This window comes from Echeneis naucrates, chromosome 19, assembly GCF_900963305.1.
Source record: "Echeneis naucrates chromosome 19, fEcheNa1.1, whole genome shotgun sequence".
In the NCBI taxonomy this organism is placed as follows: domain Eukaryota; kingdom Metazoa; phylum Chordata; class Actinopteri; order Carangiformes; family Echeneidae; genus Echeneis; species Echeneis naucrates.
In genome coordinates, this window is record NC_042529.1 from 14,210,960 (window position 1) to 14,229,908 (window position 18,949).

Genomic DNA, 18,949 nt, shown 5'->3' on the forward strand with positions numbered 1-18,949 from the left:
AACGCAACTTCACTGACTGCAGTAGAGATTACAAGCTGGAGGTTCAGAATTGGAGATGCTCGGTCATAGAGATTCAACTGGTGGCACTCTGCTCTTATCTGATATGAACAGGCACACAAACACACAGGAAAAGGGAGAGGGCAGACATCCTCTCAGGTACTGTAGGGGTAAAGGATGAGAATGTGGCAGAATTGAAGGCGTGTCTTAGGAGAGACTGAAGATAAACTCAATTCAATAAAACTATAGCAGACTCCAGATTTGGATAGCTTTATTTATCCTAAGAAAGTAATTCTGTTTTACAATCTACCTAGTGCACTTTTCAAGTAGACACTGCGAGAAAACAAATCCTGTAAATAGATGTACCCCAGGCTGGAGGCTTAGTTGAGTTGTATAGTTGTGGTATAGTGTGATCTAGCATATTTCTACAATACGAAACCCTGAATGAAAATAAAGCCAGCAAAGGGCTCTGCCTCACAGTAATACAGCAGGATCCATATTTAAAAAGAGGAAAGCTCAGCACCCTGAGACGACAAGTTTTATGAAACATTGTCAAATCAGGCTTGGATAACCTAGTTCCATGCCAAATCAAGGGCATGCAGTCATTGAAGTCCCCCCTTATCAGCCTTGTGAGCCCTAATAATGCTTTTATTATTTATCATAACATTAATTTACAATGTGTATATAGTTTCATATATTTTTATGAATACACCATTACTTTGGAAATGTTACTTTCTTTGGATGTTGAGTAAAAGATAAATCACTCAAAAGAACTCAAACAAGGTAAAGGATTTTTACAGAAAATTGACGACGAGGCACTTCCAATGGTGGAAGGAAACACCACCTGGTCACAGGAGTTGATATAAACAGTCAGAAACTGACATGACCAGTAAAACCGTTCTGGACTGATGCAGTGGCCCACAAAGCAATTAAAGCCATTTAAATCTGGAGACTTTCCAATCATGATATATATGTTTATAACTAAGCTGCCCCAAATTCCCTGATGCTTAGGTCCAGTGGGGGTCAACTTAAACCTTGTTTTTAAAAAATAGATTTAGACCCTCCTCAACACAAGTTCACAGACATAAACTCACACATCTATGTAAACCTCAGTATACTCTGCCAGACTAAGTCTCCTGCTGACAGCAGCAAAACAAACATGTGTGCTGACACTGTTTGTTAAAATTATTCAAAGGAAGCTTCTGACCAGTGCAGCAGAAGAATGAAAATTTGATCTCATCTGCACGTCAATTACAAACATCAGTGCCAATGCTGCATTTCCACAACCTCTGAAAAGTCACAGTGTATTCAAGTGTGGGACTTTCCAACTTTAGGAGAGATAAGATATTAAGGTGAACTTCATTGATCCCTTAAGTAAAATTGGATCATTGCCGCAGTGAAGAGTAGCGGCAATGGCACACGAGCATGGAGGTAATAAAGTATATGAAAACCTATTAAAAAAGAACTTGAAGGTACCAAAGCATTGTTCCTCTGCAGATTTCCTGATGTGCAACATGATCATCGATGACAGCCATGTGAAGTAATTCAGATTTGATTTTACAGGATGCCCAGCAGGAGGGGGGGATAGTTCGGCAAAGTAAAAGATCATGTTCTGCGTTTCAGGTGGGAGGTCTAGCATCGGAAAAGGTTCGCTGGGCAGAGGCTGTAGAAAACTACAGGAAGCAAGGGACAACTCTGTGTGGCGATGTCCTCCTCATCACAGCCTTTATCACCTACTTAGGGTATTTTACCAAACACTACAGGACCCATCTCATGGACAACACCTGGAGGCCTTATCTTTGTCAGCTGAAGGTGGGAGGCATTGCCTGACTCGAAAATTAAATACAGCACATATTCGCCTATAGCGTGACCCATGTTTTTTCAGCCCGATCAACATCCAGCACAGTTTGCATAGGGATGTTTCATAAGAACAGGATACTGGTTTCCAAAATTAAATTCTCACTGGGCAAATAAGCCAGTACAGCTTTCTAGTTTTCTACTTCTCATATGCTCTGAGCAGGCAACTCTGGCCTGAATGCTAGCTTGTGCCACTCCTTCCTGAATGTTACTCCCTCTCTCTCTGACTCTTTATTTCTTGTCTCTTTAAACTGCGTCAAATAATAATAATAAAAACAAACAAACCTTACAAAGGTCAGTGAAAATTACCGCCCCAGGAATCACATTCAGCTCTGAAGCAAATTTGGTATAGTGGCTTAACCATGAGTCAATATCAGCGTTGATCACATGACTCATACATGTCCAAGGGCCTACTCAGTTGTGGCATGGTGCCATTGATGGTTGAAATCACACAGTGAACTTAAGCATGATTAATTACTGTAGCAGTACTATACTAGCTGCTTGCTATTGTTTCACTTTCAAGAATCAAACATTGCTGCACACCATTTCAAACTTTACTATTATCCCCTGTAAGGTTCCCATTCCAGTGACTCCTAACCTTGACCCTTTGACCATGCTGATGGATGATGCTGACATTGCAGCATGGCAAAACGAGGGACTCCCTGCCGACAGGATGTCAACTGAAAATGCAACCATTATCACTTCCTGTCAGCGCTGGCCCCTCATGGTGGATCCCCAGCTGCAGGGAATCAAGTGGATAAAAAATAAATATGGCGGGGACCTGCGAATCATCCGCTTTAGACAGAGAGGGTAAGATCCTTTACTATTAAATGTGCACGTGGTCACGTTTTTGACAAAACTGTGGATTGAAGCATTCCTGCTATTTTGCCTTAAAGGTACTTGGATGCCATAGAAAGGGCACTAGCAGCAGGTGATGTGGTTCTGATAGAAAACTTGGAGGAAACAGTGGATCCTGTTCTTGGGCCTCTGCTAGGCCGAGAGACCATCAAGAAGGGCAGGTACTGTAAGCTAGCTGTAATTTTTAAGCTTTAGAAAAATATTTGGACCATTTGCTCTCATTCAGAATCTGTTTGATCTGTTGTTTGCCTGTAGTAATGTACATATTTAATCATTAATCCACTGCTAGTTTTTTTTTTTTTTTTTTTTTACTTAACAGTAATTCTGAAAGTCAGCACTTTATGTTGTTTGTTCAGCACTTATAAGACAGGTCAGAGGTGCCAGCATTGCCAGCTGATGGCATTTCCAGTGGAGATAAATTCTGACTCTTGTCTCAACCATGAGCTCCTGTTAAGTTGAGCTGGGATCTGAAAATAAAGCTAAGTGATGCCTACGTAGCAGAAGAGGCTATAAAAACATGTCAAAGTGCTTCCGCTGCCTGAAATTCCAAAAAGTCATGGCAGTTGTGGAAGGCAAGACAAAAAGTAAGACGTAAAGAACTTTCAGGTGAAAGTGCAGCTCTGCTCTGCTGGGCAGAAAGGTAAAGCAAAGCCCCCAAAAGACTAAAAATCAGTTTCATGAAGGATTAACTGACATAGGAGTGGTGCAGTGGACAGAGTAGCTTCCACAACAGGGTCATCAGAAGGAAATGTCACCTTGAACTTTATCATAGATGTGACAGAAGTTTCTTCAGGAGGGCGACCTACGAACCTTAGGGTTGGGGCTGCTTGGGTATGTTAGGTGGGAGTGACACTATAACATTTTGTCTGTCTTTTTTCCTGGCCAATAGTCATCAGTAAGGTCAGGTTGACTGTATTTATATGAACACAAGTGACCTACAACTTTCCAAAGTGAGATGAACAGCTGGGTGCCTATAGGGGCCACAGCAGTGTGAGCACAATGAGAGCAAAGGTTTTCCTCCAGAATGGTTCCACCTATAGCTAAGTCCATTAGAAGGTTGTACAAACTCGTATCAGTTTAGTGTTGGGCTCTTTATTGATGCCTTTTAAAACATCTGCAAGTCTGTGAGCAGCTTTTCAAATACTTGTGTTTTAAGGTGGAAACAATGGGTCTTAGCCTGAGAGCTGGAGACAGTTGTGGTCCTGTCAAACAGTGTTTCAGTGTAACCCTGGTCCAACACTCAAAATCTTAGTGACATGACACAACCTGCTATTTCTATGATTTCCACTTATTGTTAATCATAGGTTTGCTGTTGATGTCAAATCCCCTAAACTGATGTCAGAATTGTTATCTTCCAGTTAGTAAGTCTCTGTGAACAACAACTCTGCGTTCCTAACTTCCCACACAGGTACATAAAGATTGGCGATAAGGAGTGTGAGTACAACCCCAGCTTCCGCCTCATCCTGCACACTAAGCTTGCCAGCCCTCATTACCAGCCTGAACTTCAAGCGCAGTGCACCTTGATAAATTTTACTGTGACCAGAGACGGTCTGGAAGACCAGCTTCTTGCTGCTGTAGTCAGCATGGAGAGACCTGACCTGGAACAACTGAAGGTGAGAAAGTCGGAATAATAGTGGAGCCAAAAAACACCGATAGAGCCGTTCACTACAGAGAGGAACCTCTGACAGAACTGTTCGTCGTAAATTGCAGGAATGTAAAAGTGAACCTGAGCATCGATGAAAGCAATGTCCGTCTGACTCTTCGGGTGCTACCGGAGAACAAACAAGCGCTTCATTCCAGTTATCTGTCTTTAATGCCACATGCTAGCAGGGAAACACTGTCTCTCTTCTAACATCACAAGAGGCTGTAGGTCCAGGCGCTGTGTTTCCAAAACAATTAGCTAGGGCTTGTTGTTAACAGCAAAGTAAATAAATGCCTAATAATTATGGGGCTTTGGGTACCTCACTTAGGGAGACTGGGATCCCGAATGTGCGCCTGTGTGTGTGTGTGTGTCACTGTCTACAAGTAGCAATGAGTAATCAGACACAGGATTTCCAAATGTACCCTGAATGCTATTGTTAGATTAAATGTGAACATATATTCCAATCAACCTTTAGTCAGTGACAAGGGCTCTTCTCTGCTTCACTTCAGCCTGTCTTTACATTTTTGCAGACTCCAACTCCTTGATCTTGTGGGAGCTGCTTCAATTGACTTGGTTCTGGAAAGATAGCGACACAAACATTTACCTGCAGCTAATTTCAAAATACAAAGATATCTGCATGCTGCCCCAAGAGAAATAACAATATTGAAACATTTTATTGTAAAGGCAGAAGACAGTCTTACTTCAGTACTTCAGTAGCATGTGCATCTCTGCTCTGTGGAAAAATTTATGAATTGAAATGTGCAAAATTTCACCCCACTGATTTAGAGAGATGCTGCCTCTCCAAGGAATTGCTCCGACAGCATCTGATCTCAGATGTTCAAGTTGTGCTGGATGCTGGTAGACGGATGAGCACAATTGTTCTAAGTGATATTTCTTGATTCTGTTTTTTGATATCAAACATTTTGTGACAAGGATGTGTCATGCCATAGGTATTCAGCTAGGCTGAATTGTGTCAACAGTTGTAGGTATGACATCTGTCATGTGTTCTTTCTGTCCAGTTCCAAATGAAGTCATATCTCTTAAAATTTGTAATTAAGGTTAATATTTAATATTGACATATTATCACTTTATGAAGATAGTGTGGCTAACATATTTTCCAGTTCACATATTCAGCAGCTATGAAGTGGTATGACTCACTGGATGTAGGCTGCAGTTCTAATCTGCCGTTGGGCACCTGTTCCAGGCACCATTGTCCTCCCTGACCCCCTTCCCTACTGAGATCCAGGCTACAGCCTACACACTGAAAATGACAAGTGCTGGTGAAGATCTGATGCTTTTTTGGGGAAAAAAACATTTTAATGACTGCCGTCACCTTCACACATTACATTTTTACACCCGCACAACTGTAAGATTCTACATAAGGTAACATCAGCTGCATCTCAGCCACTGGAGAGATCAGATCAGATCAAATCGGATCAAATTTTCCCTCTCATTTAGCTCTGTGGTTGGCCTCCACCAAACTGCAAATGCTCCACTATGCCCAATAGCATACTAAACACTAGAAAACTGCATTTGTTTAATTGTCATTGGATTTGTTATCACAAGGGACACTTGAATGTTTTGTCATCTGATGGATTTGGAATATTTTAATAGTTAATCTGTTTAATTAATGCTCCTTTGCTTAATGCAGCATTCTTCAACTTTAGCTTTACTTTGTTATTGGCAATTACTAAAATGGTTGGAAAATATGTCTTCCATATTTTTGCCATATTTAGCTCCTTTTTTCACCATGAGATGGGCTTTACATGTTTGAAGTTAAGTCAGACACCAAACCACTTGAACTCACAGTTGTCACAGACACACATCCAATGCTGACAGCGTTCTTGGTCGTAACTGCTTGCTGCCAAAATGAAAACAAGACTTCATACACTGGGTGTGCTCTTGGCCCTACAGTTTTCACAGACCATGGATGAATATTTCTTTATGGTTATTATGAGAAACGCTACTTACCACTAATGTTGCTGAAGGCTGTTGCTTTCAACATGAAAACATTTGGCAATTGTGAAAAAGCATTGATGTTAATAGATGAGAATTAGTCTGAAATTTTATTTATTTTACTTCCTTCCTCTTCAGCGAGGGCCTTTTTCTTTTTTCTTTATAGACAATATAACAGTCCAAACATTTGGACTTCACACGCTGGTGAATTCATCATTTAATAATAGGATCAAAAGCAAAGTAATTTATAGTTGAATGTGACAGCTTGCAGCATCCATGAAGAATCATCCATACAGGCAATAAACCGTTAATCCTTAATCAAAAATTGTCTAATTAACTTTGATGTACTAAGAATTTCCACTGTGTCACAGTCACCCTCGGTACTGCTTCTGCAACTCTCTTTCATTTATCATCCACTTCCAGGAATTGTGTAATTGTGTCTTGATACCATCCTCGAGGGAGTTTGATCTGGTTTTTTATCACTTTGTCAGACTCGTTTATGCAGCCGCATCCACCTCTCCACAATCAAAGGAGAGCTTGACATGAGACACTTCAGGATGGCGTTTCCTTCTTTAATTTAAATTGTTGTCATTGTTGTGTGGACCTTCGACCCCTGACTGTAAGGATAAGGAAGCTGCTGGTCCTCTCTGCTGATCAGCCTCGCTTTCACTTGCTGCAGCCTCAAGCTGTCACCGCTGGACAGAACTAATGGCTGGTTCGGTACACAGTGTACAGTACAGCAAGTTCTTGGCAGCAGCTCGGCCAACTTTTAGAGGCATAATGAGCAGCAGATACGTTCCGGGAACTAGAGTATGGTCTGCACACGGCGTGAATGTAAATGTTTGCAATTAAGCTAAAACTTCACCTGATTAAAGCTCTGCCGCGTAATGATTCCTCTCGCTCATCTCATCGACAGTCTGCTCTTTTCATGTCAGCTGTTTGAAATGGATGGGCTAGTGGCACTACTGTACCAATGGCAATTAGACAACACATTGGCACACTTCCACTGTTCCTTAAATGCATCTCTTGTTAGTCAAAAGGGCATGGAAAATTCAAAATCCCTCCCAATCGAGAGCATGTCTGGCTAACGACGGTGGCTCTGAGATCAGAACGGAAGATAATGTGGGAACTGTGTTCAGAGTCAGGAAGATTTACTCCAACGCTACACTATTTGCATTTTTGTTTACTGGAGGCGTCCTAGTTTTAGTTGGCCCTCTGCAGGCACCGTTTTATTCAGACCTGAAGACTTTCATCCATGGACAAATCAGCATTTTTAATAAACGTAGGGAGGGCAGGAGGGAAAAAAACACCAAAATGTCTGAGTTATTTTAAGCCTAATGTCCCCTCAGCAAAATCCAACAGAGGAGAAGTGAAATGTGATTTAATGAAGGTTGTTTAATTAGCAATTCACTGAGATCGGAGGTTTGAAGAAAAAACAAGATCTTGAACTCACTTATCATTTTAATTAACACTGAAAGTTGAGGGTGTGTGGGTGGGGTGGGGCACCTTCATATCAAAACACAGCCCATTGAATGCAGAGCTGAATAGCTTTTTGTTTTCAGTAAACAACCTGGGCTGATAACAATCGTCCAGCTGATAGCGGAGTGCACACGGACTGCACCTGTTTATATTCTCTGAGTGACTCTGTGCCATTATTCTTTTAATGAGGTGAGCGTTGCCACTGAGCCATGAGACGACGACCATGTGGAGGAGCTCTCATTTAAGTGAGCAGAAGACGTGCTAAAGAGCTTAAAATGTCAAGTTGCCTTTTTGGAGAGTGCACTGGGGGGATCAGGCTTCACCTTTTACCACAATAACTACCTCATCCCCTCCTCCCTCTGCTTGTGTGTGTTTGCATGATCCCACCTAACCCTTAGGCTTTAATGAGAGCTAAAATGCTCCACTTCCCAAAGTACCTTAACAGGGTTGCTCCATGGCACACAGTAATCATTTGGCCAAAAAAAAATAGATTTAATATCTTATTTTAATTCCAATTAGGGCATTCTGCTGACTGGTTAATTTAGTAGTTTTTGGGTCCACCCCCCCCCCTCCAAGCAAGAGTAATTAAGAGTACAATGTGCCAGAGGAAAGCTAATCGCTAAAAACTGACTCATTACTGGATCCAGTTGGGAATGTTTTAGTGTGGTTAGCGCTTTCCCTCCAGAGCACCGAGTCCTTGCAAATGGAAGGTCAGAGTTGAGTCACGTAGGCAGAGCTTGGCAGTTAAATGTCCAAAGCAGTCATACATGTTTTCTTTGAGCTTGAGGGGCACACACATTTCCTCTTCCTCTTTTGTTTGTTTGTTTGTTTGTTTTTTTGTGATTGAAGAGAGTTTATAAAGTACGGAGAGGGTAATAAATTCAGAGCTTGTATGATTTAACAAGGCAGAGGCTCAATTAGTTTTAACAATGGTGTAAAATACTTCTCATCACTGCGATAGGAAATACTGTCATAAAGAGAGTAATTAAGCAGTGTCATCTCTTAAACTATCTACTCCCCCAGCGTGATCTGAGTATATCTTTTATCATATGGACATTATGCCAAAGAGGAGGGAGAACAGCCTCGGCCCCTCAGCAACCTGCCCCCAACTTCCCAGCTCCCCCCGGTGATTACAGGGGGGCAGAAAAAGCACTAACAGAAACTTATTAGTGCTGTCTGTCAAGGATCACGCCACTCAAAAACCTTTGGCAATTATCAGTGAGCAACAACATTAGAGTAGGCAAATCTCGCCACAGCCCACCCTTCCCTAATTACAACAATTCAAAAGGTCGCAAAGGCTTCTATTAAGGGAAAGCTAAATAAAGGAAAGTCATTATTGAGCAGAAACAAGGAGCTGTAATGAAGGACAAAGGAGGATGAAGCAATAAAGAGAAGCGGCCCTGCCTCGTTGACTTTGTTCTCCCCACGCCTCTCACACAGCAGCTTTGAAAAAGTGAGTTTATCTGACGCTTCTGTTATTCAGGGGTTTTTTGTTTTGTTTTGCTTTTTCTCTGTAAGAACAAAGATGGAAAGAAACAGTTTGAGTTTAAGCTTTATTAGACAACAGGGTGCAATAATCCATATGGTGAAGTGTAAGGAAACCCCTAAAACTTAGTCTGACGTCCCTGTAGGTTCATCATGAAATCCGTAGTGTCTTCAGTAAATGATTCCCAATGTGTGAGAGAGTGTGTTGGTGTCTGTGTGTTCATCACACTGAGGCCGAGGTCGCTCAGCGGAGGTTTGATGTTGGCAACCAGACAGCAGCTGGCTAATCCAGCCCAGAGCGCCGCCTTTATGGCTCTGGATAACCGATGCAGAGCATATTGATTAGCTCTGCCTTTTAGGCGCCCTTGAGTATTCATGTCCTCATATTGACCCACACCTTGAACATCTCCCACCGCTTCAGACTGTGATGAAAAGACCAGATTAACCAAAAAAGTCAAGTGAATCAGACATTTCTGTGTGTTTCTGTGTTTCTCAGTCGAACCTGACAAAGGAGCAAAATGGCTTCAAAATCACCCTGAAGACGCTGGAGGACAACCTGCTGTCCCGTCTGTCCTCAGCTTCTGGAAACTTCCTTGGTGACACAGAACTGGTGGAAAACCTGGAGACCACCAAATGCACTGCTGCTGAAATCGAACAGAAGGTTTTATTTCATGATCACTTCTTTGCCCCAGTGTTTGAGAGTCATGTCATTGTATCTTTATCACATAAAGGGGGTTGGTGCATTAATTATACTGAGTAGAGGGGAATTTAAGAACTCTGGGAACAACTTTGTGTTTAAGAGGCTTAAAACATTATGCTGTTAATATTGTACAGTTTTATTGCTTGTACATCAAAGTTCTGTTTTTGAATACAAATTTGTTCTCTTATTAACCACTTTCACTGTAATTGCAACATAAATATGGATATGGTATGCAGGCTTGTTAAAGACCACTGCAGCACTGAGTCTTCTACCCAGAAATCACTTGTATTTTAGGTGTGTTAACATGAGCTCAGGACACTTTCATGTTTTATCCTCCAACATAAAACCCCTTAGTAAATACTCCAGGCCTTATTTTTGAAGCTTCTGTCGGAGACTTCATTGAACATGAAGCTGATCTACTCTCCAGTCCACCTTGACAGCTTTGGTGTGTTTATACAAACAGAAACTTTGTCAGAGGAAAGAGTTTTGGACAAGAGATCAGACCTGAATCAAAGTTTAATTTTGCCGCTAGTCATGTAACTATCCTGTAGCTGGTTTATAGCAAACAGTAGCTTTTTATTTAAGCTGGTTGTATTTAGGTTTCAAACATGCGGTGGTGAATTTCATTTAGGAAGATGATGCTGACCTAAACCTGTCAGGATCAGAAGTATGAAATCCCATTGGTTGTTTGTGGAGAGAACCAGGATGATGATGACTTCTGGTTATGAAAATACATCATTCCTGCAGAATTGTATATATTGGAAAAGGTTTTCAGGTTATGTTATAAAAATTTGTAGAGGAATGTAGACAATACATGAAAACTGTTAGGTGAGCAAAGTTAAGATCAGAAGCACAGTGTAATTAATATGAAATAAAAGAGGAAATAAATAACAGGAGGCCTTGTGACAATATTGATACACAATTTGGCATAAACTATAGCGTCCCAAAAATTTTATGCACAATGTATATAATAGGATGCTAAAGAGGATTTCATAATGTAAACTGCCAGCTTTTTCTTCCTTAGTTGAGGCATTATTCACAGAGTCGCTATAACGTCTTCCCTCCTCTGGTCCTTAGTTCCACCGGCTTGCATCGTGTCATCTGAGCGTTTTCTCTATAAGTAGAGAGTCACTGATCTTTCTTTATTCTCCGCAGCTCCTCTAAGAAACTTCTGTATGATGATGATGATGATGTGAGCCTTCTGTCAGAGAGGAGATGAGCTCTGCCTTTGCAGATGTTCCTTCTTAAGCCTAATTTCACAGACACTTGCTGGTAAAAACAAAAGAGCCTGATAATTGTTGTGTTCCATGCAGTGTGAGAACATTTTGGCTGGCCCCATGAAATTGGAAACACTAGCTATATTGGAAAAGGTTTTCAGGTTATGTTATAAAAATTTGTAGAGGAATGTAGTACTAAAGGCAGTTTTATTGGATGCCACATACTTTCATCATTAGCTGACTGACAAGCACTGAGTATTGTTCATATACGTGCGTGTTGCATCCGTGTCTGTGTGATTTCCTTTGTGTTTGCACCATCTTTACTGTAGGTGAAAGAAGCCAAGGTGACAGAGGCCAAAATCAATGAGGCTCGGGAGCACTACCGACCGGCAGCAGCACGGGCTTCCTTATTGTACTTCATAATGAACGACCTCAATAAAATCCACCCCATGTACCAGTTCTCTCTCAAGGTAGTCCGTCTATTTGACCCACCATGTTTCCTCTCCGCCTGTCAGGCCTCCAGTGAGACCCCTCTTTACACTCGCTTCGTTGTTTCTCCCCTCCTACTTCCATTTGCCCACCATGTTTTATGCTCTTTGCCCTGTTTTTATTGTGTTTGTGGCTCCCTAATGTGGTTATGTAGAGCGTAATGTCTTTCATATTGTCAGCCAGCGAGCACTGAGTGGAGGCAGCCTGAGATATGGTTTGCAATCACTCCCCGACTCTGCGGGTAGCTGCCCTGGCCCAAGTTATTTCCCAGCATAATCAAATGAAAACACATTCACAGTTTATATGCCCTTTGCCTTGTGAATGAAATAAGATGCATGTGTTCTTCACATCAAGTAAGGTGAGAGTGTGACCAAGAAAATGACAAAGACGACATAATGACAAATATTCTCTTTCCTTTGAGACATTTCCATTTACACGCTAGGATCACAGTCAGACTGGTGCCCACACATCTGATGAGTCTAGTGATTGTGGTTATCATTTCCAAGAGAAAGTGATTTGTAATCACAAGTTGAGCATGGTCATAAGATCAAACTTTTATAAAAATAAATTTCAAGGGTGATCGAGCTAAACTTTCTCTGTTTAATAGCCTGTTTAAAGAAGACACTTGAATTGCTCACACTACACATCAGCAAGCAGTCAGAGTTTCAAGGAAAGACTCAAAACAGATTCCTAAAAAAAAAAAAGCAGAACCAACATCTTATTAAACTCTGACTTTGTCTCACTGTCCACTGATTCCTCCACTGCAGAAATAAAATTGCACTAATGACTTTTTTATATTGTGAATTACTGAATTGTAATGTCAGAGACAAATAGTTTGAACCTGAAGCAGCTTTTTGGCATCTGTCAGCTTATTTTAGTGTTTGGGTTGAATCTCACTGTTGTTGTCCACCTGATAAGTTCAGAGGATACCCAACAGCAAAGTTAGACAAAGTCAGTATCACAGCTTAGAGCAACTCTGGCTTCATGTTTACAAACATATCTGCAATGTAAAAACAGTATGTCACAGCTAGTGCAAATACCAGAACACAGGGGAGAAGAAACAGATGCTGAGGCAGAGCTGATGCAGCTTATTGATTCATTCCAAAAATGAACAAAGGCTTTCGGAGTAATGTAGCAGGCTATGGTCAAAAGTCGGCGGAGATAAAATGTTTAGGTAGGAATGTAAAGTCCAGGACATAAAACGATGATCTGAGACATGCTTCGCAATACACTGAGGACTATTGAGAAGAAAGAAAAACCTGGTGGAAAGTGCTATGGAAAGTATAGACAGAGTAGGAAATAATGTTCCCTTAATAATTACAAAGTCCATTGTGTGATATTAAAGTCTCTAACCAAATAACGTGCATCATACTAATTCTTTCTCAGGTAAGTAACACTGACTAAATGCTTATCAACTGAAGGTCAATAACAGCGCACACAGTGATTAATATTGTTGAGAAGAATGTGACCCTATGTTGAACAGTCTGCTGAATTCTGTACCTGCTCCTGTGTGTCCCCAGGCATTCAGTGTGGTCTTCCAGAAAGCAGTTGTGAGGGCCAATCCAGATGAGGTTCTGAAGCAGCGCTTATCCAACCTAATTGACAGCATCACTTCCTCCATCTTCCAGTACACCACCAGAGGCCTGTTTGAATGTGACAAGCTCACATACATTGCTCAGCTCACGTTCCAGGTAGGGGGGGTGGGTGTACATTTCATCTTCTGCATGGTTTGTTTTGAGAACAAGCTCACCATCGAATCAGCTGCTCCTGAGACTAGCAGCCCTGTCTGGGTCTAATCAGGTGGAAAGAAAGTGTGGTGTGTGCTCGAAATAAAACATTTCAAAGTCCTTCCTGTTTGTTGGGTCCCCAGATCCTGCTCATGAATAAAGAAATAAACCCTGCAGAGCTGGACTTCCTTCTGAGATACCCCGTCCAACCAGGTGTAACATCACCAGTGGATTTCCTATCCAACCACTCCTGGGGAGGGATCAAGGTACAGACAGAGTCAAAAACTGTCATGTTCTTGCTGCTGCCGAAATGTAATAACAATTGAGGGAGGCCTGACATCTTACTGTGACATGTGAACAGCTAGTGTTGGAGTGAAACATGGTGGTGTATTAACTATAGTGTTAAATCTAGTTTTGATAAATGATGAATTGCCTTTTAGTGTCAGAAGCCACTATTCTGAAAATAGCCAATCGAATTTCATGATAGACATAATCAGCAGTTCCAGTCCCTGTTGACAGTATGCTGCCCACACTAGCACATCCACCAATCACTAACCGCACAATAAATTGACTAAAGGATAAATACGTTCTGATCCCATTAGCTATAAAAGTTGGGCAGGTCAAAATAGAAAACGATGGAGACAATTTAGAACAATTTTCAGTATGTCAGGTGAACTTAGCGATTGGGTTTGTATGTAGATTCTAGTGTTTTCGAGCAACAAAAAAAATGTATATCTTTGCAAAGTAAAACTGTAAAATTTCCTGGCAATTCTTGATTTTTTTTTTTTTTTTTTTTTTTAGGTATTTCTGGCCGAATTAGTATCAGCATCAAAAGCCATAGACTGAATATAAAAATAGACACAGACACCTCGGCTGAAAATTTTACCCAAAGCTTAAGAGCTTTTAACATGAATTCTATCTAATGACCATCAGGGGTTTGGAAAAAGAAGTCTGTGAAAATGGCTCTATTTCTTATTTGATTTATTAGTTCACTGATTGTTTTCCTAATTAGTGTATGGTCTCAATCTCAAGTGTCAAACCTAGGAGGAATGACCTAACTGGATGCTTCATAATCACAATTCACATACTAATGGGTGACGTCATGGGGTTGCCAGTCTATTAGAGCTGATTGCTTTCTTCAATCTTAACTCTGTGAGTCTAGATGTCCTCAGGTCAGCAATGTAAAGCTGGTTTGAAACGAGTTTAATTGAAGAGCTTGTGTGACTATAAATGCAAAGTAACCAGTGCAAGAATTCTGTTGAAAATCCTACATCCCAGTCTCATTTCCTGCGAATGAAGAAATGCTAAAAAGATGCCTGAAGAGTGTTAAATTGTGGATAAGCTCCATTTTTAGAATCTCACCCTAATGCTTAAATGTCAAAAAAAAAAAGTCTCTGTTAAAAAATTTAATTGACTTCTCTTCCTCTCGTCCACTCTGTAATGTGAGAGAGGCCAGACTGAAATCCACTGTTTCCCTCCAGTTATTTCAGCACTTAGCTGCACTGTACAGCATGTGAAGTTTCTTCTCATGATGCAATCTGTGCTGCTGACACTCCCAGCATCTACTTTGCATCAAACTGAGAACACCCTAAAGGCATAGGCAGGATAATTGAAGTCTATTTTCTTTGTTTCACCCAAACCTCCAGTCTGACAGAATGTGGTTCTCGAGGGGCCCTGACTCTGCTTTGTGACCCCGGTTCATTCAACAGCAGCAGAATGAATTCTGCATACTCGAGGTCCCTCTTAAAGGACCTCTGGGGTGCAGCCCCATGGACATCAAGCAGCAGACGTTCCCTCGCTTGTCAGATCAGTTTAGCAGCAAACTAAGCCCTGGCGGCAGCATGTTTTTTTAGCCTCTCGTGCTCATGAATTTTTCAGTCTGTACTGCCTAGAATATTAGCTTAACCTAAACTCCTGTGAGAGTTTGTCCTTTCTCCAGCTGCACTCAACCTACTGTGAATGTTTAAGGCAGTGCTCATCAAATCCTGTCACTCGATTTTCTTATCGCAGTTAGAAACATAATCAGTTGGAAACTTTAAAGGAGGATGCGATCTTATTGCTTGGCCTTCTTGATGATATTAGTAGAGCAAGAATCCCATGGGACCTTGCATTTTTTCCCCTCACTGGGCTGAGAGGTTGCCAACTGCCTAAGGTAATTAAACAGAATTGAAGTCAGAGACTGTGCAGCTTCACATCACCTTGTGCTAACTGGCGAGCACCTGTTAAAGAGCAGTACTCCATGTGTTGCCATGGTTTATACAGTAAGTCAAACAGCTTGCACTCTGCGTGTGTGCATATGCACTTCTCAGGGGCTGTACCTGCTCGATGCTGTACTGTGTAGCACTGCTGTATTCTGCAGATGAGATAAGGCATCTGTCAGCAGGGGCATCACAATAAAACCCCCACTGGTTCAGCAGCATATTCACTCCTCCTCACCCCCGCCCTGGTATGAAAGGGATCATATTTACTCAGCATTTCTGTTTGAATAAATAAGATTTATGTAGGCATCAGAAGAGATAAGCAGTCCTGTGTGGGGTTTTTTTTTTTCTTTGTTTTCCTTCCAACTTTTGCAAACAAAGTTGTTTTTTTTGCTGTATATTGAGCAACACTGATCACACGGTGGTGTTTCCTACATTAATCACTTTCCCTTCGTCCACCACTAGTCGCTCTGCTCCATGGAACAGTTCAGAAACCTGGACCGAGATATTGAAGGTTCAGCTAAACGCTGGAAGAAGTTTGTGGAGTCAGAGAATCCAGAAAAGGAGAAATTTCCCCAGGAGTGGAAGAGCAAAAGCTCTCTTCAGAAGCTGTGCATGATGAGGGCACTGAGGCCTGATCGAATGACGTACGCTGTCAGGTGAGAGATGGAATCAAAGCCTGACCTTTGCTCTGTAATCTGTGAAGGCTCTAAGGTTAAGGGTGATAGCTTAACCTTTGGCTTATACTACGAGTTGACAGGTCACCTGTGCTCGCGGCTGAAAAAGCAGCAATTACACAGCTGTGTAGGTGCAACTGGCTCAATACATCCGAGAAAGAGTCAAGACAAGTCAGGTGCCAATTCAAGGTTTTATTGTAAAAAAAAAAAAAAAAAAATATTTACAAAAGGCCTGTGATGTGAAAACTATCAACATCATTGGCATCAGCAGTGAATAAAATCTATGGGCAACTTGGACAGAGAAAATGGGGACAAACCACACCAAATTACCTTAACTTTTGCAAGATGTGGGCAAGTAAACTACTGCTGTCAGAAAGAGAAGGGTTGAAATCAACAACCCACCCATCAATTTTCATTTGGTATTTGCATGAACTCTTTACTTCATAGGGTAAAATGACAGCATACCAGTATTAAGTGACGTTTAAAAAGCAAAATTGGAAGCTGCCCTAATCAATATTTTAATTTTCTAATAATTATGAATACACATTCATGCCACTTAATCTCCCATAATACAATAATGTCAATAATGCCTGCTTTAGGCAGGACAAGTCCCCTTCAGAGCAACTTGATATGCAGGACACTTTGTGAAGGTTTAATCAAAAGTCCATGGCCCTCTTGAAATTTCAAAATATGTTGGCGACCAACAAGACGCCAAGGAGGCAAAATAATGGCTGCTCTGGGTGTTTTAGTTCTAATGAAAATGATTCAGCATTAAGGACCTGCGTGCAGTGCGGTCACAACCCACCTGTGGGTCACATATTGGGAACCAAAGACAGTCCAAAAAAGTGTAGCCATTGCTGAATAGCCTCAGACCTTCATTCCATCTCATGATCATTAAGGAGTCAGATTGTAGTCTATTTGAAAATGCTTGATCTCTCGCTGGATTTATTAGCTCTGTAATCAAATACAACATGTTATTTTTTTTTTTTTTTATTAATTTGAGGGAAATAGACCTTTAAGCAGGGAATGCTTTATGGCCTTTAGGGTGTGGCTGCTGTCCGATTGACACACTGTAACAAACCAACTTGTCTTTCTCCTTCAAAGATGGATTCTTCTGGTTTCCAAAAACCAAATTATGGGAGACGAGATTACTAACTTGAGGCTTCAAAGCAGCAACTCACAAACCAATAGATAGCATTTGGTTGTGTTGACACTTGGTTGGAAGAAGTGTGTAAAAACCAACAAAAAGCTTGGTCTTTATGTTATTCAATAATAAGTCATAGATAATTAGACTATTGGTGTGAGACTGATAGGTCATGCTGTCAAAATCACCAAAGCTTTTGAAATTAACTATAGTAACAATTTAATATGAAAATCAGGTAAGTGACTGCTATATTTTTAATTATGTGATCTACATTCATAGGATGGGGAAGGGCTCTCTCTTGACTGGGCACTTAACAAACCCAGAGGTTGAGGTGAAGGAGATTTCTTTAGGCAGCTGTCCATCCACTGAGTTATTGATCCTGTCAGTCAAAAATGATAAAAAGGGAAACTGAGTTGCATATTCTCCTCCCACAGGGACTTTGTGGAGGAGAAACTGGGAAGCAAGTACGTGATTGGCAGATCACTGGACTTCTCTGTCTCCTTTGAAGAATCTAGTCCAGCTACACCCATGTTCTTCATCCTCTCTCCTGGAGTTGACCCTTTGAAGGATGTGGAGAAACATGGTAATTTTTTCACTTGGTTTTTTTTTTTTATCTCTAATAAGCTGTAGAATTCACCCCAAGAGTGTGTTCTGGACTTTAATCAGACTGCACATATTGCAAATTTACCTGACACCATGGAGACATGAAGGGACATTGTGCAGAGATGTTGCTACCCTGATCTGGAGCTCCTGGTGGTAAAGTGCAGACTTTTCTTTTTTCCAAGTGAATTCTCTACCATAATAATCTCGGCAGTATACATCCCCCTACAAGCTAAGGCGCTAAGATAGCTTTTGAGATGCTGCAGGACAACACTAGTAAAGAGCTCACGGCGCACCCGGACAGTAGCCAATGCTTATGTGGACTTAAGTCATGTAGACTTCAAACTGGTTATGCCAAAGCTCCACAGGAATGTGACATTTGCCACTCGGGAGGAGAATATACTTGAACAAGTTTACACCCGTATCCCAGGAGCTTACAATGCAACTCTGTCTACACACATTGGTCAGGTCTTATCTTGACCCCAGAGTGCAGACTGCGCATCTGGAGAGCAAAATCCACCATCAAAACAGTGCGGGTATGGACTGAGGAGACCATTGCCACGCCACAACATAAAAGACAATAAAAGTGATTACCAACCAGGAACCATGGTTCATTGCAAATGCGAGAGCCCTACTGTGGGCATAAGCAGGCTTACACTTTAGCACAGGGAAATCTTTGCAGAGGCATGTGACGCGGGAAAACAAAGAGCACGTTCAAAAACACTTCAATAGTAACAACTGACCTGAACAAGCACTGATTTGCATACTAATCAAACTCAAACTCAAACTCAATCAAACTAATCGCTCCACATAGGATGCCATCACAACTGCCCTGCATTTTGCTCTGACACGACTGGAGTCACCAGACACCTATGTGAGGATATCATTTGTAGAATTTAGCTCTGCATTTGACACAGTCATCC

At 41.3% G+C, this 18,949-nt stretch overlaps 1 protein-coding gene across 1 annotated transcript in view; it reads left to right on the top strand.

Moving 5' to 3' along the window:
• The window catches only part of dnah9 (dynein, axonemal, heavy chain 9), a 122,622-nt gene that overhangs the window by 79,851 nt on the left and 23,822 nt on the right, over positions 1-18,949 (top strand). Inside the window, exons 60-69 of the mRNA XM_029528408.1 lie at positions 1,621-1,809; positions 2,429-2,664; positions 2,751-2,873; positions 4,121-4,325; positions 9,771-9,935; positions 11,521-11,661; positions 13,201-13,371; positions 13,551-13,673; positions 16,071-16,264; positions 17,861-18,009. Of these exons, the coding sequence (XP_029384268.1) occupies positions 1,621-1,809; positions 2,429-2,664; positions 2,751-2,873; positions 4,121-4,325; positions 9,771-9,935; positions 11,521-11,661; positions 13,201-13,371; positions 13,551-13,673; positions 16,071-16,264; positions 17,861-18,009 (1,696 nt within the window). The remainder of the gene's footprint in view (positions 1-1,620; positions 1,810-2,428; positions 2,665-2,750; positions 2,874-4,120; positions 4,326-9,770; positions 9,936-11,520; positions 11,662-13,200; positions 13,372-13,550; positions 13,674-16,070; positions 16,265-17,860; positions 18,010-18,949) is intronic.